Genomic DNA, 24552 nt, shown 5'->3' on the forward strand with positions numbered 1-24552 from the left:
CAGGGATAGAATCCAATTCTCTAGGGCAGCATTTAACTGCCTTAACCGTGAGACCCTTCTTTCTCTTTCTTGCAGTTCCCTGCCTCATTTGCTACACACCTTCTGACTTCTGCCACAGTCTCCTTCATTACACAACCCTGATTCTCTCCCAAGACAAGTCCCCCCGTTGCACTGAATGAAGCAGGAGTGTTGTGGGGGAAAAAATAGCACGTGATCATTTAATTAATGGCTGTATCAATGCATAAGCTCAGGGGAGCTGAACTAAAGTTGCACAGGCAACCTCATATTTAACTTTTGAGTGCTTCTTTTGCAACCTGAACAATGTTCTTTTAATGGTGTGTGTGTGTGTGTGTGTGAGAGAGAGAGAGAGAGAGAGAGAGAGAGAGATTTCCTAGGTTATTAAAAAGGGAAATCTGAGAAGGAGAAATTCCATCATGGAGCACCACAGTGACACCTGTGTGTGTGATATGCAGGGTTGGAGCCTTTAGATCCACAGCACAGATCTTTGCCACTTGAGCTAATGGAGTAACTGATAACAGTAGTAGGTTGTCATCCTCTGTGTGGATCCTCACTAGAGGGGGATGGGACATTTTGCCAGGGGTTTCATAGATATTTGCTGACAGCAGAGGCATGGTGAGACTCAGAATCTTAGGTTCCATTCCAGGCTATGGAGTGGAGTGTGTGCTGGTGGGCACAGATTTCATCTGCCTGTTCCCCACAAGTGTAACCCCTTTTACCCTGTCCCCTCCAACCTCTCTTCTCCCAGTCTTCTCTTCCCCATCCCTGACATCTCATCCCAATTGCTTTGCCCAGCAAATCCTAGTTTCACCCCTCTGCTCTCCTTATCTCAGTGCTACTCTCCTCCCCATTCCCAGTGTCCACACCTAATCACTTTTAGTTCCAATTTCTTGCCCAGGCATTCTCTGTTCATACCCTTCCTAGCTTCCCAATCTGTCTCTTCCTCTGCCCACATTCCCCATTCAGACTAGCTCCCAGTCTGCTTGCCTAGCCAGCTCCAGTCTCCCTCCCCCCAGGCTCTTGTCCTCTTTGCATTCGAATCAGGCAGCTTCCTCCTTCATGATGTTTACGGCAAGCAGCGAGGGTCATTGAGAGCACAGGGGAGAGGCTCTCAGTTCAGGTACCCAGCCCAGAGTCGTCATATCAGAGAAATTCCTGCTCAGGCCAGGTATATGCTTGTGCTCTTTGTGCACCATCACTGGGAGATACCACTGTAGTGCTCGTAATTCAAAAAAGTGCAGGGAGCGATTAGGGCCATGGCTTTGCCCACTTGCCTTCACCCCTAGACATGCTGATGAAGCTGAGCCAATATGGGCAGAGGCCGATTATCATTTTGTGGGGCCTCTGGGCCAGAGCAAGTGGGGGACCCCACCCCACATCTTCCGCCTGCATTCTCCCCTGTGCCTCCTCCCTGGTGCTCCTGCCGGAGACCAGGGTAGGAGTGTGGGGGCTTGCCCTGCTTCCCGGCAAGAGCACCAGGTGGGCGGAGTGGGTTGGGGCACAACAACATCCATTTTTCCGGGGCCCCTAGTTGGCCAGGGCCCTGTTGGCCCAGTGGCTAATCCACCACTGAATACAGGAGAAGGACAAGCTCCCCCAATGGAAAGGGTGTATCAGTGACCATTGCTATGGGAGGTGTCTCCAGCAGTCATGGACCTGCCATGATGGACAATGCCTCCAGGAGATAATGGCCATATTTCATCATCATCTCCCTACTGCACACTCTTAGCCTGTAATGTCACTTGAATGTAATTTTGTGCATTTAATACAAAGCTAAGTGGATCAAACATCATGTACAAACAAACTGGAACAGACAATTAGGACCTCTCCCTCCTTTACTTAAAAATCAATAAAGAGAAAATTTAGTTCACTGCAATCTCTCGGACCTTCATGCAGTTCCATAGGATGGAAATCGGTGCAGATTCTGGCTTGGTATGTGTTTCAGATCTTTGCAGATCTTGCTCACATATTTATGTCACTTCCTAAAATTTTTGAAAACTTAGTCTACCTAGTGGAGACACTACTTTTTTTTTTCTTCTTCAATAGCACTGGCTAATATTAACTGTAGATCTCTAACATAATCTCCGAGAATGTAAGTAGTCACCCATATTTTATTATGTGCCATCAGCCATATCTCTGGATTTTTTTCCTTAGTCACTCCTCCTCCACCACTTCATCCCTTGTAAGTGATATGACTGCCACACAGGATGCAGAAGGCAGCCACTTGAGTCTAAACAAGGTATGTTGGCTGTTTGGTTTCCACTTCATCCAAGCTAAATTTCTATATAGCAGATTAAAACAAAACAAAAACAGAGAAGCCAGTGGTTTGACAAGATCAGTGTTCTGCCATGCAGAGGCCCCATGCTCCCCAGAAGTCTGATTCATTTTGCTTCCCAGACTAGAGGGCAAGCACAGCAGAAAGATGGAAATGAAGATGGGATTTGGGAGTGTGCGCCATTCAGCAGCTTGCTGCTGGTACGTGAGGCGACTGATATCGAAGGTCTTGTACAATGCATATCACCAGCATCTCCTGCTTTAAGGGGGAGCGGCACAGGGCACAAAATGAGGACATTGGGATTCTCTAGAATGAAATGTGAACATTGAAGTCACATCTGTATTGTAGGAAAACTAACATGGGTGCCATTAATAACTCTGGCATATTTAAAGTACTTCCTTGTAAGGGCTGAAGCAATATATATATATAGATAGATAGATAGATAGATAGATAGGAGTATTTTCATTAGAACTAACTTGGTGATTTTGTGGTAGTTTTGTCCTGCCCTTCCTGCCAGAAGAATAGTGGCAGAGCTGCAGAGCCTGGAAGGAAGAGGTGCAATGTGGAAGAAAGTGAGGAGAAATTCTCAGATGGGGACTCAGAAATTTTTAAAAATGTGCTACTGTCTCATAATTTTCCTCAGGCTCTGTTTTTCTCAACACAGTGTATACATTTTTAAATTCCCAAATTGGCATATGCATAATTTTGATCCGCACACTTGAGTGAAGCCATTGAGGTACTAAAAATAGAGAAATGGCAACAGGTTGTGGTTGTCAAATGTGTCCCAAGGAGTTAGCACGTGAAGATACACAGGCCAGTACATATTTACAAGACTGAGGAGGCTTGTCGTCTTCATCTATAACCCCTGAAGCACCCTGTGCTTCCTAGTCTCCCTCCTGACTTATTGAAATCTTCCACTCTGTCCTACAGATCCTGCCTAACAACTGGGCCCACCCCACAATAGCCCTTGGAGACCCTTCAGTGGGTTCACATCTCTATACAGTAGAACCTCAGAATTACAGACACTTCAGAAATGGCCGTTGTTCGTAACTCTGAAATGTTCATAACTGAACAAAATGTTATGGTTGCTCTTTCAAAAGTTTACAGCTGAACATTGACTTAATACAGCTTTGAAACTCTACTATGAAGAAGAAAAATGTTGCTTTCCCTTTATTTTTATTTTTTTTAGTAGTTTAAGTTTAACACAGTACTGTACTTTATTTACTTTTTTTTTTCTTTTGGTCTCTGATTCTGTGTAATTGTGTACTTCCAGTTCCAAATGAGGTGTGTGGTTGACTATCAGTTCATAACTCTGGTGTTTATAACTCTGAGGTTCTACTGTAGTTGACAGACTGACCCATATAGATAGACATGGAATGAAGGTTGGAGGCAACCCACTTGTCCAACACCTCCCAACCATGTGGTTGAGGCCATGTGAAAGTACTGATTTTAGAGTGAAAAGCCACACACATAATTCCAACAGGACTTTGTATTAGGAGTGGGGTTAAAATACAGTTGAAAGCAGTGCTTGAGAGAAGCAGCAGACAGAATTTGACTGAAATCTTCAAAAAGAGGCGTTTGTTTGCTGAAATGGGGCTACATGTGGGTAAGCTTTGCAACTTTGCTATTTTACCCATTTTTGCTCAAGGCAATGACAAGACCTAGTGAGGAGATCTGCAAAGGCACCTAACTCCCATTCATTTGTGCTTTTGGAAAATCACCCCCATGGATTTATATTCTGAGTGTGTGTGTCTATTCATTATCCCAGAAAGGAATTAACTTAGTCTAGACTCTTCTTGGAAACTGAGACAATATAAGTGAGAAGTTCCACATAAGCCTCTGAGGGAATTAGTTCATTCCTTAAATAATGACAGTCTAGAGAACTGTTTCTCCGGGCATGTCAAGGTCTAGTACTGTGTGTATGCTCTTCTGCTTTCAATTTTCTGGCTCAATTTCTGTTTTATAAATCTTGTTTTTAGGAAGATGTAAACAATGGAGAGTCTCCAGCAACAGTAGGTATGGAATGTGTTGCTCTTTATACTCGCAGATTTCTTGGGTCATTGGGGAGGATAGGGTGTTTTAAACCTGGGGGAAGAAAAGCCCATTTTTCAAACTGTCTACCTGTTGTCAGAGAGGCTTTAAGAAGATGTTTGAAGGTATCAGCTAAAGTGTATAGAAATCCCAGCTGCTCATCCACCTGTGAGGGATAGCTCAGTGATTTGCGCATTCGCCTGCTATACCCAGGGTTGTGAGTTCAATCCTTGAGGGGGCCGTTTAGGGATCTGGGGTAAAAACTGGGGATTGGTCCTGCTTTGAGCGGGAGGTTGGACTAGATGACCTCCTGAGGTCCCTCCCAACCCTGATATTCTATGATTGTGTGGGGTTCTGTAGGGATCTGTTTCATCAGTGTGCATGGAAGGCAGCTGGGGCAGATAATGAGAGACTGTGGTCCTGAAATATCAGCGGCATGCTGATGACACAACTAGGAGTCTTTACTTGAATCTGGACAGCAAATTGTGTTCCCCAGTGGCAGGCCACGCATGGGATTGCAGCAGCATCCAAATAGAATGGAATTGACGCTGAAACCGGAATTTGGCTACAGTCACTATTGATGGTCCTGCCAGACGGGTGTCCCTGTCAACAGAACGGACACTGAATTATTTCACATAGGCCACTGGTGACAGTACCCACATGGGTCAGGTTTGAGCTAGTGACCTAGAGGTAAAATCAAACGGACCCTTAAAATAAATATCTTGGTTCACGCACATATCTTTAGAAATAGAGAACAAAGAAGGAAATATAGAAGGCCAAATTGTCAAGTGCTTAGGAGACAGACAGGCTTTGCATAGGGATTGTTGGTAGTTTTGAGAAGGATGGAATTCTCTCCCTGCAGAATATCAGCACCGCTCCCTGGGCTACATCTGCAGCCTCAGGGCTGAGCTAGTAGCCACTGCCACAACCCTGAACTTTTACTCCCTGGAAGACTCTGACCAGTGAATCTGCACTTTTGCAGGTCCCTGGTCATATCCCTGCCCTGCCCCCACAGTTAGAGATGCAGCAGAACATTGCTGTGAGGCACACAAGGGGAGTACGGACCCTCTATGCCGCCTCTCTGAAATCTGCCCCCATGCTGTGAAAAGGGCTCTTAGCACCTGTACAGGAATGGTGTGGTTTGGCACAGGACGTGTCATGAGAATACTTCCTAAACAATGTGTCTCCAAGTTCTCACCATGGCTCCTTGCTAGTATTTATGAAATATTTTCAAAGGGGCTTTTGTTTTATAATGAAGTTTTCTTTTGTCAAAGTTAATGTTTTTCTTAGCGTTGTTCCATTGCTTTGTGTTCAAAGAAAGAACTATAAGAACTATGGCAAGAAGATAATGGGGTCAATTATATTCCAGAAGGGGAAGAGACAACCAACGAGAAGGACGTGCAACCCTCTGACACCAAAAAATCAGCCTCTGGCTTCTCTAGAAACATAGCTGGACATACATGCTCACCAATACTGGCCTCTGCCCATGAAAATGGCTGTGTCTATCTATGGACTATTGGGGTAACGTATTTGATTGTATGTTTGGATGGGGTTGGGGGTGAAAGAAGAAAATGCTCCACATCTTCAGCATCCTGCTCTCACCTAACATGAAGTAATAGGAGTTTTTTTTCCCACTGATCATTATTTCTATGAACACAATTTAGTGCTGCTTTAACAGCTGTAGCAAAGGGAAGGGGGAAGGGGAACAGGAAGAAAATCATGGCTTAGAATAATTCTAGTGACAACTGTCTGAAAAGGTATGTAACTCCCTTGGGGTCCATTCTTTATCTACGTCCTCTGCCTTCTGAGACTGTGATGGGCAAGGCAGAGTCTGCTGCTCCAATTATAAGAGGAATTCTGCTCTGTTAACTGAAACATTCTTTGAAAAATAATGTAGCAATATTGGGCTGTGCACCTGTATAAATGAGTAGAGGGTCAGGTATGACTTGCACATTGTGCAATCAGGTTGATGTCGATATGGGTTACAAGACAGGGAAGAGTTTGATTCTAGATGGATAAATTAAGATATATTATAAAAAGGTTTTAGGGACTTCAGCGGTTTTATTTAACTGTGATATTGAACCCCCCAGGTATAATAAAGCAGCTCAATGTATGTTGTTGGTATAAAATCTGACTAATATGGTTTGCTATTTACTTAATGCATGAAAAATCAAAGCAACAGAAAACATTGCATCACGTGAACATGATAAAATTTCTGTTGCTTTGATTTTTTTGTGGATAAAGTCTGCTTTCCTCTATACTTTGTTTGTTTTAGGGAGATTTACTGAGAGAAGTTTTGCCCTTCACAAAGCATCCTGCAATTCCTCTGACTGCTCTGTGCACCGATATCTCTTCTAAAATGCTTTTAGCGGCCACCAAGGGTAAGTGGTCTCAGTCACTTGCTTCTCAGTCACAGTTCTCCTGACTCTTTGTAGTGGCTGAAAAAGGTTATTGTAAAAACATGCTGGGAATGTGGCAATGAAGGGCCAAAGCAAAACTGCATTAAAAATCGAGGAAAGGGGAGTCTATGGGAGTAAAGAATACAGGATAATGCCAGAAGCTAACAACACTGCCAGTACAGAGGCTACTTGCAAGAGCAGTGTGTTATATTTTCTTTACACAAAGAACTCCCATATACTTACCATCTAAATTCCCTCATTTTAGACTAAGGGCAAAGATTAAGAATAAGCAAAAGTCCCACTTTCTCCATAACCGGCTGCTGCAAATAAAAGCAAATTGGCGGCTGTTGTTGCACACAGACAGTTAGTTCATGGACAGTGAAAAGTTCAGTATACAACAATGACCTGTGTTTCATAAATAACACAGCAATGTGAGGGGAAAAAGCATTACTGATGCTTCTGCCAGCAGCCCTTTCTCTGATTGTTAATTTAATGTTTAGTGAACCTCAAAAGGTTGAAGGTGGCTTTCATTTGGCAAAACATGCAAAAGTTTGGTTGCTTATCTGAAGCTTATCTAAACCTCTTTAAACTTTGTGACTCTTTGTGTCTTCAAACTTGGCCTGAAAAATCTTCTTTGTCTCCATCTATCTCATGAGACATCAGGTACTTACATTTCTGTTCCTGCTGGAAATCCCATGAGAACAGAGTTTCTTACAGTAATTCCACACTTCCTGCTCTGCTGCTGGGCAGAAGTGAGATGGAAAAAGCTTTTCCAGACCTTTCAAACGTAACAATGGTTTGAGGTTGACACCAAGGGTACATCTGCATTGCAACAGGGGTATGAATGGGGTAGCTTGTGTGGTCATGGCCACCTTAGCTGTACTCTAGCTAGCTCGCTAAAAATAGATGTGAAGACTCCATGGCGTGGGCTTCAGCACTAGCCATGCAAACAAATGCACCCAGGGAGGTCAGGTGGGTTTGTGCAACTCATGCTGAAGTCCACGCCCATGGCATCCTTTTATTTTTGCTGAGCCAGCTAGAGTACAGCTGGCATGGGTATGTCTACATGAGCTGCAGATCATACTCCTGGTTGCAGTGTAGACATACCCTAAAAATGGACAGAGGTTAAAGGAAAAGCTTTCTCTCCAATCAACTATCCCATATTGCACAGGACGGCAAGGAGTTTTTTTTTACTGCTCACGGAGGAGTATTCCATGCTAGTGTCATAGCCCTTTCTCCTATATTTGAGGCTTCCCCTTTTGGCCGCCTGCTTGCATATTACTGGCTGCAGATTCTAAGTGGCTGCAAGAGGTTTTCCTACTAGTTCTGCTCTGTGTGTGTCCTGCACACCCCTCCCTTCTCCCCACTGCTGACACCCATTGCTATATTGCCTGGATAGCGTCTGTTAGCCCAACTGCGGCTATCTCCTCCTCCTCCTCCCCTCTCATCCTTTCCCTACTAGGGCTGCCCACATTTCTCTCTGCCCAAGTGTACAGTTCTAGAGACTAGGTCTGCCAAAGGTGGCTGTTGGAATTACCCAGAAGCCTCCTACTGGGAGAGCAACAAAGGGAAGATTTCAATGGTGATGGAGGAACTGTAACATGGGAAGAAAACTGCAGCAAAGAGCAGTGGAGGGACACGATATCAAGGTAAATGTTCCCATTTCAGTGGTCAGTCTCCCTCCTCTTGGACTGTGTATCCCACATGAGCACACTAGAAAGGCATGAATTATTTTCTTTTGCATTATGCATGTGATTGATCAAGCTCTGTCCAGTTTGTCATTTTAAAATGAAAAATGTCACCCCTCTGAAACTCCCTCATGTTTGGTCTATGCAGTAGGTAACTCTGCTTAGTAGGTGACTGTTTTTGTGTGTTTGTAATTATTTAAAATTCTTAGATACTTTTAACAAACAGTTAAATCTATGCTGTTAATATGACATTCTTCATAAATAGGCTGGAGATCAGTATTCCATTGTAACATATGGACTAACATTTTCTCCTTTGTTTGCTAATGAAATAGTTAAGTGACATTTACATTATCCTAAAAACTAACTTTCAATGCCCAGACCCTTGGCTTCCTTCTACTTTGTCCTTAGCCAGGTCCTTATCCCTCAGGGGGGAGGGATAGCTCAGTGGTTTGAGCATTGGCCTGTTAAACCCAGGGTTGTGAGTTCAATCCTTGAGGGGGCCATTTAGGGATCTGGGGCAAAAATTGGGGCTTGGTCCTACTTTGAGCAGCAGGTTGGACTAGATGACCTCCTGAGGTCCCTTCCAACCCTGATCTTAACTTGGTAGCATATCTAGCAACAGAGGGCACTTATAAAGAAGTTTGAACCTCTTTTGAAATGATTCTGTTTTTTGTTTCTTTTAAAACACAGAGGGGCATATTATGCACTGGAATACTGGCTCATTCCTGGAAGATCCACAGGATGAAAATAAGGTGAGAATGAAAAATCATTTTTCCACCCAAATAATTTACCATTCACATATGACAGGTAGAGAAAAATGGAATTATACTTCACTATCCTGAGATAAGTTCAGTCCACTTTCTTCCCAGGGCCGGCCCACAACATTTTGGCCCCTGAGGTGGGGAGCTCAAATGATATCCCCATGTCCCCTCGCTTGGGCGAAAACCTTGAAAGGTCTCAATTCTGCCTTCTTCCTGTTCTGCTCCTCTCATGGTACTGCTCTGCTACCTACCCCAACAAAGGAGAACTAACAACTTAAAATGCCTTGTTCAAAAATTTGAAGTAACACTTAACTTTCAAACGCCTGAACAGCAAATGTAACTTTTCTTGTCTGCATAGTAAACACTGGCATTTTTATCTGTTTGAATAATCAAAGTGGTGCTTTCCGTGCCTTCTTGGCTGCAAAGATTTGAACTGCTTCCTGCTGAAGGTCCACAGTCTGGGCCAGCTCATGCTCTATTGAGATGGTTGCAAGGCCGACCAGCCTCTCCTGTGTCACTGTGGAGCGTAGATGTGTTTTTATTAACTTCAGCTTGGAGAAGCTGTGTTCTCCACTGGCAATTGTTACAGGAAGTGTTAGAAGTATGCACAGAGCAACAAAAGCATTTGGAAAGAGGGTGGTCATCTTATTTGTGCACATATATTCCAGAACAGCCTTTGGAGTTGATCCTGCTGAAATGTATCTTGAAAGGGCTTTCAGTTCATCACCTAAATCACTCTCATCAATATCACGTATGTCATCATGTGTCAACACTGTCTCTAGTGCCCTGCATTGCTGGTCCCAAATGTACTGCTGTGTTCCTTGAGCTGCATGAAACGTTCTTCAACTGACTGTATTGCACAATCTAGCACCTGGTTAAAGAATTCTATTTTGAATTGTTGTTTGGGGTCTCTTATGGGATTATCCCGTGCCTCTTAATCAAAATGTCGTCTTCTTCGGTGACTCTTGTATTCTTGAATGGGTGGGAAAATAGCTTCAGTCTGAGGTTCCTCTGCCAGTGCACTCTTCAGAATGTTTTGAAATCCCTCATCTGACCGGTAAGAGTGTAGGTCTGACTTTGCTTTGTCCAGTGGTTCCATTGCTCCAGATATATCAAGGTCAACACCTTGGAGTCTCTCTTTCAAAGAGTATGTCATGCCACGACACTAAGCCACACAGAAATTTGAAGTTATGTACATTTCTGGCGATTCCATTTCCCTCTGCCACTGTTCTCCCACAAACAGTTCCTGCCATAGCATTATCCTCCATAATGGCAATTATGGCATCATCTATCTTCCCAATTTGGTGTTTGATAGGCTTTATTGCCTCCACTCAACTTTCCTATCGTGTGACACTCGGTAGTTTCAGTGTCAGAGAGGATGTTCCCAGACGTTGCTTCAAAATTTGCCATTGATGAGTTGATGCAGAGAAAAATACAAAGATGCTTTGAATTACATTAAAAAATTCAGCAGCCTCACTAGAAACTGATGCTGCATCACTGACCACCAAGTTCAATGAATGAGAACTGCATGGGACAAAAAAAGCTTGAGGGTTTAACTCTCGGATCCGTGTCTGCACTCCTCTGTTCTTTCCTCTCATGTTGGCACCATTATTGTAGCCCTGACCTCTCACGTCAGCTATCGCAATGCCCGTATCTTGCAGCTTTTTAAGAAGCACACTTGTCATACCAGCTCCTGTAGTATCATCAGTGTCAATAAATTCTAGAAAATGCTGACAGTCACCATTATAGGGACATTTTCCCTAGATTCTGTTGTTGTTACAAAATGCACCATTAAAGGCATTTGTTTCGTATGGATGATGTCTGGTGTGCAGTCCAGAATAACAGAGTAATACCTGGCCGACTTCCCATCTGCCACAATCTTCTGTTTGACTGTTGTTGCCAGTAACTGTATGATCTCATTTTGAATTGTTTTTCCAAGGTAATGATGTGTGTACATTTCTTGGGTGGTCACTCTTCTTAGATGCTCCTGGAGTACAGCATCAAACTCAGCCATCAGCTCCACAATTTTAAGGAAGTTTCCATTGTTTGGCACATACAGCTGATCTGAAGTGCCACGCAGTGCTAGGTTTTGGGTAGCAGGCATTCTCACAATGGCAATGAGCCTTTTCAGAACATTTTGCTAGTAAAGAGACTCTGATGCAATCTTCTCTTGATGCTGATCATCTATGGTGGCCTTTAACCTTAGTCTCATCTCAAGCTCTTTCCACCTATGGAAGGCTCTCTGGTGATTTGCTGCCTTCTCATGGCATGCCAGATTTCTAGACAGATTTTTCCAGTCCTTGGTTCCTGTAGAACCCAGTGTGGCTGGAACATTGGACTGGATGAGTTTGCAACAAAAAAAGTCTGCAGCATTCTGGGTTTCTGAGTACATAAGCCATGGCCTCTCCACTTTGTCACCATTGGTGATTTCAGGCCAGTAATGTGTTGGATGGAAACTGCTATTTTCATTGTCTTTGGGGAACATGAAGTTTTTCACTTGCTGTGGCCCATGCAGTACAAGGAAGTCCCTCAGGCTACTGCTCAGGTGGGTCAACAGTCCTGGATCATCTTGACTTAAGGAACTAAACTCAGCAGCAGCTGTTTCTTGCACCTCCACCACACTCTTCTCTGATCTACACTTTTCTTCAGGAATGTGCATGGTTACATCCATTTGAGATGGAGATATGGATGGTGCAGTAGCTGCCAGCTCACCTGCACTCTGACTAACTGGAAGATCAGGCATCTCCTCACCACTCACATCCTCACTGGGACCGGAAGGCTCACTTGTGAACATTTGTGTCTATGTATCTCAGGAGAGCTCCTTCCTGCTTAGATAGAAAAGCTTCCTTTGCTTTCTTTCTTTTTCTGAATGCTGCCCCAGAGGGGCGTTTTCTTCTTTCACTCATGACTGCTGTTCTGTGCCAGCTATAGTGGCTCTCAACACTCAGAAAGGGACAAATAAGCAGGCTGGTAGCAGGTCCTGAGGGAGGGAAGATATCAGCGTCTTAAGGGCTAACTGGCTCCTACTACTTCAGTTGACTGCCTGTTCTCCTCAAGTGGGTTCAGGGAAGCAGCAGGAAACAGGAAGCTCCCTGAGAAGCTGGTGTTAATCAGTCCAGGTGCTATAGAGGTACATAAGAAGCTCCTCCTCCTCTCTCTCCCTGCAGCTCCTGCTGCTTTCTGTTATTCCCTCTCACCTTTTCTCCTACCTGCCTGCTATGTCTCTTGTGCCCTCCTTCCTCAAGCACAGCACTCCACCATCTCTGTGCATCTAGGGCAGAGAGCATACATATGCACCAGCAGCAGACACAATTTTCTACACTCTGGGTCCTAGTGGTGCCCCCACCACAGTCTGGCACCTGAGGCGGCCGCCTCAGTTCGCCTCATGGTAAGGCCAGCCCTGTTTCTTCCTATCTACAAAGAGTAAGTCTATCCTTTTGATCTGAATTGTCTATTTCAGACTGCAGACAACATGAAGAACAAAAGTAAAATGTCCCTGGCATAACTCCATTGTGTTCAGTGGAGTTACACTAGGGATGAATTTAGCCTTGTGTCTTCATGCACACTGCCTTCAGCTTGTTTTAAGGGCTATCATAACCTCACTTCTTTTGGGTCTGATGACAGCTTGCTTCTGTCATAAATATAAAGGGAAGATCCCTCCTGGCCAGAGGAAAAAACCTTTCACCTGTAAAGGGTTAAGAAGCTAAAGGTAACCTCGCTGGCACCTGACCAAAATGACCAATGAGGAGACAAGATACTTTCAAAAGCTGGGAGGAGGGAGAAAAACAAAGGATCTGTGTCTGTCTGTGTGATGCTTTTGCCGGGGACAGAACAGGAATGGAGTCTTAGAATTTAGTAAGTAATCTATCTAGATATGTGTTAGATTATGATTTCTTTAAATGGCTGAGAAAATAGCTGTGCTGAATAGAATGAATATTCCTGTTTTTGTGTCTTTTTGTAACTTAAGGTTTTGCCTAGAGGGATTCTCTATGTTTTGAATCTAATTACCCTGTAAGGTATTCACCATCCTGATTTTACAGAGGTGATTCTTTTTACTGTTTCTTCTATTAAAATGTTTCTTTTCAAGAACTGAAAGTTTTTTTTCATTGTTCTAAGATCCAAGGGTTTGGGTCTGTGGTCACCAATGCAAATTGGTGAGGATTTTTACCAAACCTTCCCCAGGAAGTGGGGTGCAAGGGTTGGGAGGATTTTGGGGGGAAAGACGTTTCCAAACAATGTTTTCCCAACACACCCAGATAAACATTTGGTGGTGGCAGTGGAAGTCCAAAGGCAAAGGGTAAAATAGTTTGTACCTTGGGGAAGTTTTAACCTAAGCTGGTAAAAGTAAGCTTAGGAGGTTTTCATGCAGGTCCCCACATCTGTATCCTAGAGTTCAGAGTGGGGAAGAAACCTTGACAGCTTCGTAAGGACACTGTATTGGTAACAATGTTAGAGTGCGTAGCAGACTGAAATGTGGCCAACGATGGGTTTTGTTTTGTTTTGCTCTCCTCCCCTCAGCAAATAAAGCAGCAGCTCTACTGGCGAGCTCATTCCACCAAAGTGGTCAGCCTATTCTATGAGGAGGAGAAAAACCTGGTAGTGACAGCCTCTGTGGATGGTTCTGTCAGGTACAGACATGGCTAACATTTGTTATTGATTTTAACCTATGGAGTCTCTTTTCCCAGAGCTCCCCTTTTTGCCTGACTTTTGTCTAGCTCAGAACTGAAATAATTTTAGGTATCTGTTTTGGTGAGGAAAAAATCAGTTCTGCATGTGCACAGCTTAGCTTTACACATAATACATCCACTCTTCCCCCCCGCCCCCGCAGAAGTCTCAGATACTTTTTGTTTGTTTGTTTGTTTGAACCCCACCAGTCTCTCGAAATGTCCAGAGATGGACAGTCAAGTTTTTCTACCAATTGTGTGAAACTGAGCACATAAAGAAAGGCCCTATCATTCTAGAAATGAGCTCTTTTTTGGATCCCATTTTAACTTTGTGCAGGTTCTTGTCAAATTAGTATGCCAGGTTATTTTGCCCCATATGTGATATCTTGAAGATTAAATCATAGCAATTTCCTGGCTAAAGAAAAATGTTTTATAGCCCATTATGCAATTTGCTCTTAACAAAAAAGTAAACTTCAAGTTTTTGAAACAAATTAACAAATCCAAGAAGTTTGGTGGCAGCATCTCTCTACAGAGACAGTTGAGGTTGTTTGAAGTGCCTTAACTCTTCATTTCCAAACTTTCACATTTTTAGATTTAATTTAAGCCTTGGCGCTGAATGTCTTGGTTTTTAATTATTTTTTTTTATAATTATAATATTCTTCTAAGGTTTTTCTAGCCTTAATTTACTTTCTTTGCTATGTACACTCAATCTTAACTCTGATATTGTCTTATAACTAGTTTACTACACTGGTAAGAGGTTATTAAATTACATAATATTGTTCTAAAGGCACTTCACTTTCTTTCAGTTTCTAAATTTACCCACCTTTTCCATCTCTCCTTCTGCACCTCTAGGCTCTGGCACGCACCAAATGGACACTATGTTGGTTACTTCGGACAGCGCAGGGTGTTTGAATTATCTGAATCCAGTGATTTGATTTTGCCCTGTGATGTTAATGAATTTCCCATTATAATCAAAGAAGACAGCAAGTACATGGAAAAGAAGCAGAAGTTTGAATATCCTCTAATACTGGACAGGAAGAAGTAAGTTCACAAACATTTATTTACATGTGCATTAGGGACTATTAACAAACACATCACACTTTTAGAAAACCTTTCATCTGAGGATGTGTATTTTGCAAACAAGTTTTACAATACTCCGTGAGTTAGACTGTATCCCCATTTTACAGAGGAGTAAACTAAGGCACAGTGGTTAAGTGACTTACTCAAAGTCATATAGCAAGCGGCAGAGCCAGGACTGGAGCCCTGGAATTCTAACTACTAATTCTCTGCTGTGATAATTAGATAATCACTAAAGTTAATCAGAATGTATGTATTTAATGAACACTCTTGTTAAGTTTGGGAAATTGTTTCCCTCTTACCCCCACAAGGTGACTGAACCTTCTAAAAAACAAATAGTTTCAAGATAAAACTTTTTCTTACCTGATCTCAACATAAAGATGAAGCCTTCTAAAAGTTAAAGCAAAACTAGCTTAATTGTTGAGGAATGGGGGTGTAGAATAAAAATGCATTTTTCCTGTATTTTCTGGTGTGTGCTCATAATTCAAAGCTGAGAGCTTCAAAGTTGGCATGAATGTTATGTAACCACTGGTGAGGGATGGGTTACAGGTTCCTGTCTGTGGCAATCCACAAAGGATGTGAATATGTCTCAGCCCAGCTTCAGTGATTTAGCTCAAACTGCAGCAGCTCATACTTTTAGCTCTGGTTCAATCCCCAGTGTGTTGGCTGAAATAGTGACCGTTGCATGTGCAGAAATCAAATACTGAAGCTAGAAGTTTGAAAGTTGGCCCAAATGTAGCCTTTGGCAAGGAAGGAAAGCAGTTCAAGTTGGACAAAAGTTGCTTAGACTTCTGAAGTGATGAACACTTAAACTATATGTCTGGCGCGCAGTACAGCATCCTATTCACTTTTTAGGTTACCTTTTTGCCAAAGCCTTTTTGGAAATGCTTCAGTATTAATGACCATAATCATTTAGGCTTTGTCTACACTAGCACTTTTGTCAGTAAAACTTTTTTTGGTTGGTCAGGGGTGCGGGAAAAACACCTCCCTGACCGACACAAGTTTCACTGACAAAAGCGTTGGTGTGGAGAGTGCTATGTTGGCAGGAAACGCTCTCTTGCTGATAAAGCTAACGTCACTTGTTGGGGATGGTTTAAATTATGCCGGCAGTGGAGCTCTCTCCTGCCGGCAAAGAGCAGCCACCAGGGAGACCTTACAGTGGCACCGCTGTAGCGGTACAGCTATGCTGCTGTAAGGTCCGAAGTGTAGGGCTGTATCCTACTAACACTTACCAGTAAGAACAATTCTTCCCAGGGTGAATGGTCCTACTGAAGTCAGTTCAGTAACTCATGAATAAAGAACTATGCCTGGCAATGTTGACAGGATTGGGCCCTTAAGCGGTGTTGAATACAGGGCACAAGCTCAAGTCAATTGACCCAGGCTCTAAGACTTGGTGACTGCAGGTTTTTGTTTGCAGTGTAGACCTGCTGTGCTAGATGAGGCTAGAGTGGCCAGTTGATATAACACCATGTAGACAGAGTACACTGCAGTAATTTGATTGGTGTGAATTAACTATTACAAGTAAACTATTACATGGCTAACATATTTTTGTTTGCAAATATTTCTCCCAAAGACTATATTTTTGGCATATTTTTCCCTATTTGTAATAGCTGAAATAGCTTGTGGGTCACTTAATCCATATGTATTATTTCTGCTTCCTTATTGAATAATTACTCTTCCTCATTCATTATGCTGTTTTAAAAGTTTCAAACAATGAATCGAGATAACGGTATCCATACAAGGAATAGATGTTTCTCAAATGTTCATACACATAAAAAGGGTCCAAATGTGATTGAACAGAGCAGACTATCCGAATTCAAATAAACATTTGCAAACACTTGGCCAGATTCCCAGCTGGTGAAAGTAGCCAGGGCTTCATTGACTTGCTGAAGAATTTCAGTGAGTAGCGTTCTATGTAAATTTGTCTCAACTCTTCTCAACAGTGGAATGACAGGATATATAGATCCTTAGCTAGTATAAATCAACATGACCGCATTAATTGTAAATGGGGCTAAGTTGATACACTAGTTGAGGATCTAGCCCTACATGTTTTCTCCTTATAACTTGTGCTGAGGCCCACGTAGTCTGGCAACCAGTTGAATCAGCAGAAAAGCTCTGCAATGCCATGCTGTGATGGGGTGTACAAACCCCACACTGGGCAACAAGGGGTTAAGGGATTATTTGGGGCTCAGCCAGGCCCTGCCCCACCACACCTGCAGCAAATGCTCCATCTGCTGGAGGAATTAAAAGGAAGGGAACTAGCTCATTTGGGTGGCAGGGCTGGAGGTGAGCAGACCTGTAGCCCACAGCTCCAGCAGAGCAAAGGGAAACCCAAGACTCTGACACAGCTGCCCAAAGGGGCCCTCCCTAAGACAACTAGAGAGGGAAGTATCCTGTGGACCTTGGACTTTGGTAATGTCCTTTACTTATTGTGGTTTGGGTTTCCTCACCAGGGAAAAGCCTTGGACTAAGCTGACCCAATGGGGGTGGAGAAGAGGAAGAGGCCCAGGGAGGACAGTCTTAAGCAGCCTTGGTTGCCAGACTACTGGTAGCCCAAAGGGCCCTGGGTCGGAACCCAGTGGAGTCAGAGAGCCTGGGCTCCCCTCCCCACAACCCCCTTGGCAGTCAGGAGTTGTAGCTGTGACTGCTAGGCCATGCACCCAAGAGAGGACCATTACACATGCCTAGAACCTGGCATACTGTCACTATGTTCTAGATGGAAAATAATGTTGAGTCATTATGATACAGTGTATTGGAGCTTAGTCTTGATAACTGCTGATCCATACATAAACATACCAGCCTGAAGATGGTGCAAACATAGTGAAAGAAAATGAATCCCACCTGGATTGGTGAAGTGTTAAGTAACATCTCATGACATTTATCAAGCATCTACATTAAATTTCATTCTGCAAAGATATAGAATGAATTATAATTCAAATTGTATTTCTAAGCTAATTAAGTGCGTGATACGGTACGCTGCCCTCTTTTTATAGACATCAGGTTTTTTTTCTTCCTATCTCTTGTGAACAGGTGGAAATCATTGACCAAATCATCCTTGCTTTCAAAAAAGCCTAGACCCTTCGAAGTGGATCAGGATTTCAAGTTTTTCAAAGCCCTAGCTTCTCCTAAGGTAGGTGAAGAGACATAATCAGTTGTATTTCTTTTATGCAATATTCTGGTTACATTTGGAAAATAGCCCAAAACAAATGCCCGAGGCCTGTTTTGTAGAAAAGGATAGAAATAATCAAAGGGGTTTGTGCAAACTGTCTGTTGGGTTTCAATTCACATGGTTTCACACTTCCAAGTATCAAGTCTGAGTGATACTCAGTTGAACTTCCCTAGTTTGTATCAAAACCACATAGAACATGGTTCCAGTGCAAACCCTTTGAAATTTGAAGTTTTATAGGGTTTCAATACAAACTTGGGAAGTTCAACTGAGTGCAAACCCTGGGGGGCATGGATCCATGTTCACGTCACACTCCCCATCAGTATCTGGCCCGGGAAAATAAATGATCCAACCAGCATACCAAATTCTTTGAATCCTGGTCATGTGCCACCTGAGGTACATTGCGCATATACTAAGCCGTGCAAACCCTAAATATCACAGATTTGCTTGAAAGGTAGGTGAGAACGCTGGTAAATCTTTTTATGCCTGGTCCTCGCTTCAAGGTTTTAATGAGATCTAAAATCTGAACATTTTGCAGAACTCTAGCTGAGTAGAAGTGCTTTATACATGCTCCTCTATCTAGCTTGGTACATGTCGCCTTTGGGCCAGATTGTCTCCTCTCCCTGCAAGGTGTACTGGAAAGGCAAAACCAAAAAGAGCCAGTCCAGTGAGAGCTAAGTGGCCTTTTGCTATGTGAGCTCCCCTCTACCCCTCAATGAAGTGGCATTCCTGTTCTCCAATGCTAGAATGGCTGAGAGAAAGAAGCAAGCTGGGGTGTGGACATCCTGCCATCGTCCTGAAATTCCTGATATTGTGTCCCCACCTGTACAGTCAGCCATTACCTTAATGTAGCCAACAGAACTGATATAATTATCTACACGAGCTGCCTCTGGCAGCTCAAAAATCTTTCTGGCAACTATAGCAGCAGAATGCTAGAGTCCCATGCCCCCAAGGCAGAGATTGTCTGGGACAAGACAGCACTATTGTTCATGGTCAGCTACTTCACTCTCCCTGCCCTTGGTGTAATAAGGATGGGGTGAGGATGATATGCTCCTCTTTGATGCATGTCCCCCTAGGTTGACAGCCAGCTCCTCCTTTCTCCTAGCCCCTGTTTGCTGGGATTCTAAAAGTGGCATGGTTGGGTCTTACTCCTCCTGGCCCCATGACAGGAGTGTGTGGTGATGACTTCAGGGTGATGACAACCATGTGGTTGAGGTATTCTGCCACTTTGACCCCAAAGGCGGCCAAATATGTTTCCCATTAAGCTATGTTGGTCATGGACTCCAGACATCATTTTTCCCTTTTGCCTGATATTACATCAAAGGGAATGCATGTGGCTTTTGTGGGATAGTCGAATGTTCCCTACAAAGCGAGGAACTATTGGTGATTAGAACCCAAATCTATTGTACTGCAACTTTAAGTACAGTAGAGGGGGAGAGCAATGTGAAAAAATATACTTGGTAATACTGATGGCATATAAAATTAAAATATACTGTACTACTGAAGTGAACCCAGTGGCTGACTGGAATGTGGGACAACTCAACAAGTGTGTACTCTGGTGACTTCTGATTTGCATTTTAGCTTGTGACTTGTACTACTTAAGTTGGTAATTTTTTAAAAAGATGATTGGGCTGAGAGGCCACATCAACATGTGAGAGGAAACTGCTCTTGTCTTCAGTTACTTTGATAATTCATGGACACCTCTGAAAGTGTTGCTGATAAGGGTTGACAAAATCTTGCTTATTCTGTGGGGGACCATGTAAATCCATCTCAGCATATTTGCATATCCTTCAAGGTGTGTGTAAGTACCTAAAGGTCTGCATAGGCACTTTCAAATCACATGTATGCACCTCAGTGAATTAACTTTAATTCTCAAAAAGAAAAGGAGTACTTGTGGCACCTTAGAGACTAACCAATTTATTTGAGCATGAGCTTTCGTGAGCCACAAGTACTCCTTTTCTTTTTGCGAATACAGACTAACACGGCTGTTACTCTGAAACTTTAATTCTGTGATGCTACCAGTGCTGAAGCTAAGAAGTCTAGAAGTCAAACCTGAGATATATGGGAAGAAATTAATGAGGGACTTTTTAAATTCTGAGGATGTGAATCCTCTTAAACTATAACAATTGCATGTGCACTTCAATTATCTACCAGAGGATGCTATGAAAGAGGATTTCTTTAAAATGCAATTTGATTTTTGCAGAAAACTCATATTTCAGTGTTTTATGAAAACCTGACAGTATTTCATTTTTAGATAATTTTTTCCCTGTTGCATGATCATAAACTGTGTTCCTAGTGGGAAATCAGTACTAGGTCATATAAGTGACCTCCACTCTCAAATACATGGAATCTAATAACCTAGTTAAGTTTTAGCAGTCATATTTTTGCATGGATGAATGATCAAAGTACATCTAACATTTGCACAACTTTGGCCTTTCCATCAACATACAGGAGAAATGTTGTTGTTTTTTTCCTGATAGGCAGTGGAAGAGTGAAAGTTTGCATGCTCAAAGAGATTTCCCACATGACTGCTCTGCAATGACACTGTCAGTTGGGACTGGGGTCTCCTGGGAGTTCCCAGCCCATCATCCCATGGTGACTGGGGTTAGAACTCAGCCCTCCTTTAGCAACATCCCTCAACCAACACATACTGTTAAAACTGACCTAAAAATTACTTTTTTTTTAAATTGAGCTTATGCCCTTGTTAGCATATTTACATTTTGTATAAAGAATGCCTGAAGGGTTTTGAAAAATCAGTTTAAATATCTGGAATGGCATGTCTGTTTTTCCCCAGTTCCAGGTGTTCATGAAGCATTGGAGTTAAATATGTTTTCAAATAGTTTTAAATAATCTGACTAAAAGTCCTCCCTTTCCCTCCAACTTGTTGGCTCAGCTCTCGGTCTAGTTAGGTCAACTCTCCATTCGCTATAAAACAAGCAGAACCCCATCCCCCAATTTTTGGACAAAAACCTCCTAGGCTGTTTTTATATATGGCACAGAAACACAACTGGACACAAACCCAAGGATTTTTTTACATGTAGATGTGATTTTTTTTTTCTTTAGTAATATGGAGTGAATGTTACCTATGCAGATTTATGGAAACTCCACTAGATGTGATCTCTACTATCTTGCTGTTGCCTATAACTGGAAATATGTTGACTCTGTTTTCTATTTTTAAGGTTAATAGACAACCTTTGGAAAGTTTCAAGTCAGGAAACAAAGAGGCTGGTGTTGTGTTTGGCTCTATACCTATATACAGGGTAAGTTCAAGTTCATCTGCTTTTATACCTCAAGCATTGTCATTGATATAGCAAAAACTGTTAAAATTAGAAAATTTTTAAAATCGCAAACCCTGTGACTTGCTATTATAAACTGTCTGCTTCTCAATTTAATTTCTTTTGACTTGGCTTGAATTACTCCCTATCCATCTCCATTCAACGGTAGTTAGCATGATAACAGGGCGCCTCCTGTGAAGACTGATCAAAAGACCATTCTGCAAGGTGAGTCTTTCAGTCTTGTACTTCTCCTATCAAAGCTCATGACCTTAAATTTATGCTCAATCTCTTTTCTTTCAACCAGCCCAATGACCATTGCTTCTATTTGCACAAGGTGTTGGGCAATATATGCTAATACCATATCCCACTGATCATACAAATGCTAAACCTGCATGGGACTTTTCATTCCAGTTTAATTGGCTTACTATTTATATAAACAACTGCATTAGAGATACAGGCCCAAATTCTGCTCAGTCACATAGCTGTACATCTGCCCCCTGCTGATGGGAGAGCATTCAGAGAGTTGGTAAAGAGCATTCAGCCAATCCGGCACACATGATGATCTTCCACTTCCAGCTAATGTGCTTTGGAAATTTGCACCCTGCTTTCTCACAGAAAGAAAAAATAAAATGCAAGGGGGGACTGATTCTGAACTCCCCTTTCTATGAATTGGGGAAATTGAGCTGAAGTCAAGAGATATCCACTGGATTTTTATGAGCGTGTGAGATCAGAATCAGATGTTGTTGGTTTAGTGAGCTAAAAGTCTTAGAAACACTGTTATATAGGCTGTTGGTTATTAGTACAAACTGGTGCGCTCATAGGAGGCTATTCTGTAACTACACTGCTCTAAATTACTTTTCAAAGGTTCTCAGTCTAACAAGTCACAAAGCTCTCCACCAGTTGGGGTCAAAAGAGAAGCAAGACTCAGTTGACACTATCTTCAGAAGGATGAAGCATCATAGATTTTATGAGGTAAGTGGATTAGCAATTTCTTCACTTTAGCCCCAAAATGTTTGCCCATCCTTACCGTTATATACATTTTTTTCCATTCAATTGATGTGAATACACAGAAATCAATTTTTGCAACCTGAAACTAGAAATAGGTCTGACCATGACCAATACAAGCTTGTCCAAAGTGTAAGGGTATTCAGATCTGGGGATTTGTGTTAGGCCCATCTATCCCAGAAATACTTAATGTAACATCCCATCATCTCCAGTTGTGTTTCATAATGTCATGTCAGGCTGCACCCTTTCTGATATATCAGATTACCTAACAAAGCAAAAAATGAATGGGTGGGAGTAGCAGAGAGAAAAGCTTTAAGAGGCAAAAACAAATAATTTACCATACATACAGCAAACCAAACCCAATAAAGCCCATCAGTTGTTGATGGAGGTACCATGTATAACTTCTGGACAACAGGTATTTCTCCTTCTGTTTAGAGATAAAACCAAACCAGAACCCCGAAATCTGCACTCTCAGGTGGTTCATATTCAAACACATGGATCCAAATCCATTCTTATGGTTTCAGATCTGCACTGGAACCCAAACTGATCAAGAAGGGCAAGTTTTCATTTGCTGTTTGAACTGCTACTCAAAGTGGCAGAAATCATGGGATCACCCAATCTCTCTTCTATATTTATATTTAGAGAGAAGTAAACATTAAGATTGCTAAACAATTTATCTAAAAACTACTTTTTTCTCAGAAATGGTCCATACCTGGAACAACTTCTTCTTCCCCCTCCTCCATGACTCTGCTCGAGCTAACATACTGAAAATGGAAGTGTAGGCACAGCAGGGAGAACAGTAGGAGGGGTCAGATACTCCGAGTACATATCTAGGGTTTCAGATGGGATTGTACTTGGGTGGCTAGCCTATCCTGCTGCTTGTGCCACTGTAGCTACACTTCTATTTTTAACAGGTTAGTTTGATCAGAGGTAGCAATGGGATGTCTACACGAACTGGAAATTACACCACCCAGCTCAGTGTAGACATGCCCTATGGTTGGCAGGATTTGGCCTTTCCCATTCTGACTCCTAAAGCCCCCTTTTCCTAGAGGAGACCACTTCTGAAATTGCAGGAGTTTAATCCCTGTGAGCTTGTGGCCCTTTCTAGGTTTCCACTTTGAATGAGGTAATTGGGGTCCAGTCTTTTAACTGGAACTCCTGTTGAAATCATTGGAAGTTCTGCATGTGGGGGCTTGCAAGAATTGGCACATAATGTATATATCAGTAAGCTTTTGGAACTAATTCTAATGACATTCAAGTCAATGGCAATACTTTCCTTAAGTTAAATGGGAGCAGGATCCAGGACTATTATCATGGCTGTGATAGAGATGCATGTGTTAAACTTTGGACTGAATTTGTTGGTGACACCCAGGAGATGTCACGGAGATGTGGTTTATAATATGTAAATAGCACAGAAAATTAAGCTGAACAGTTATTGAAATAAACATCACGATATGTCCTAGAAAAGACAATGTAACACACAGATTTCCTTTTGAATAACTCTTGTTTTGTTTCCTCCTAAGTCAGAGTGGAGAACTTCCAAAAAGTCATTTTAAAATTTATCTTTTCTACCATGTCTGATTATTTTCACAGTAAGAAATATTTCCAGTAGAGTGTAGAACTGTATAGAGCTCACTCAGCACATACACTAGCAAGGATTAACATATGTAGCTAAATGCTCTGCTTTGTCTTACAGCCATCACGTTTATCCAAGAGAAGAAGTGCAAAAAATAGCCAGGCTACAGCGGCAAATGTGATCCAGTCCTTTGCCACCTCCATTTCCTTCCAAGGTGCAAAACCCTAAACTGCCACTGCTGTTATCAAAAATAAACCTTGAGATCACTGCAAATCATACGTAGTCAAAGTAATTGCTACTGGTAAGCAGACAAGCACCGCCTCTGTATCCAACTTCTTTATTTCCAGTGCTCCAGCAATATTGTGTTAATTCATGTATCAGTAGCTCCTGTTGTCACATCACACCCCATATTCTTCATAGAAATATGCCTATTATATGAATATGGCATAAGTAAAATGTATTTTTTGCAAGATGGGTCATGTAAGTTGGGTCATGTAAGTTATCACTGGAAAGTTTTTTATGATTTACTGAATATGATTACCCTATTTGTATGTGTGTATCATTTCTGTATCTGAGGTTAGGAATATTAGTTCTGTATCAATTGCAAAAGAGTTTGC

General features: G+C 42.3%; 1 protein-coding gene across 1 annotated transcript in view; it reads left to right on the forward strand.

The window, feature by feature from the left end:
* The window catches only part of WDR64 (WD repeat domain 64), a 140058-nt gene extending 115895 nt beyond the window's left edge, over positions 1 to 24163 (forward strand). Inside the window, exons 18-28 of the mRNA XM_073336679.2 lie at positions 2173 to 2257; positions 4273 to 4309; positions 5694 to 5845; positions 6600 to 6705; positions 9102 to 9163; positions 13691 to 13800; positions 14689 to 14877; positions 17944 to 18043; positions 21259 to 21339; positions 22219 to 22326; positions 24056 to 24163. Coding sequence (XP_073192780.1) covers positions 2173 to 2257; positions 4273 to 4309; positions 5694 to 5845; positions 6600 to 6705; positions 9102 to 9163; positions 13691 to 13800; positions 14689 to 14877; positions 17944 to 18043; positions 21259 to 21339; positions 22219 to 22326; positions 24056 to 24163 — 1138 coding nt within the window. The remainder of the gene's footprint in view (positions 1 to 2172; positions 2258 to 4272; positions 4310 to 5693; positions 5846 to 6599; positions 6706 to 9101; positions 9164 to 13690; positions 13801 to 14688; positions 14878 to 17943; positions 18044 to 21258; positions 21340 to 22218; positions 22327 to 24055) is intronic.
* The last annotated feature ends 389 nt before the right edge of the window (positions 24164 to 24552 follow it).

Source organism: Lepidochelys kempii, chromosome 3, assembly GCF_965140285.1.
Source record: "Lepidochelys kempii isolate rLepKem1 chromosome 3, rLepKem1.hap1, whole genome shotgun sequence".
Classification (NCBI taxonomy): Eukaryota; Metazoa; Chordata; order Testudines; family Cheloniidae; genus Lepidochelys; species Lepidochelys kempii.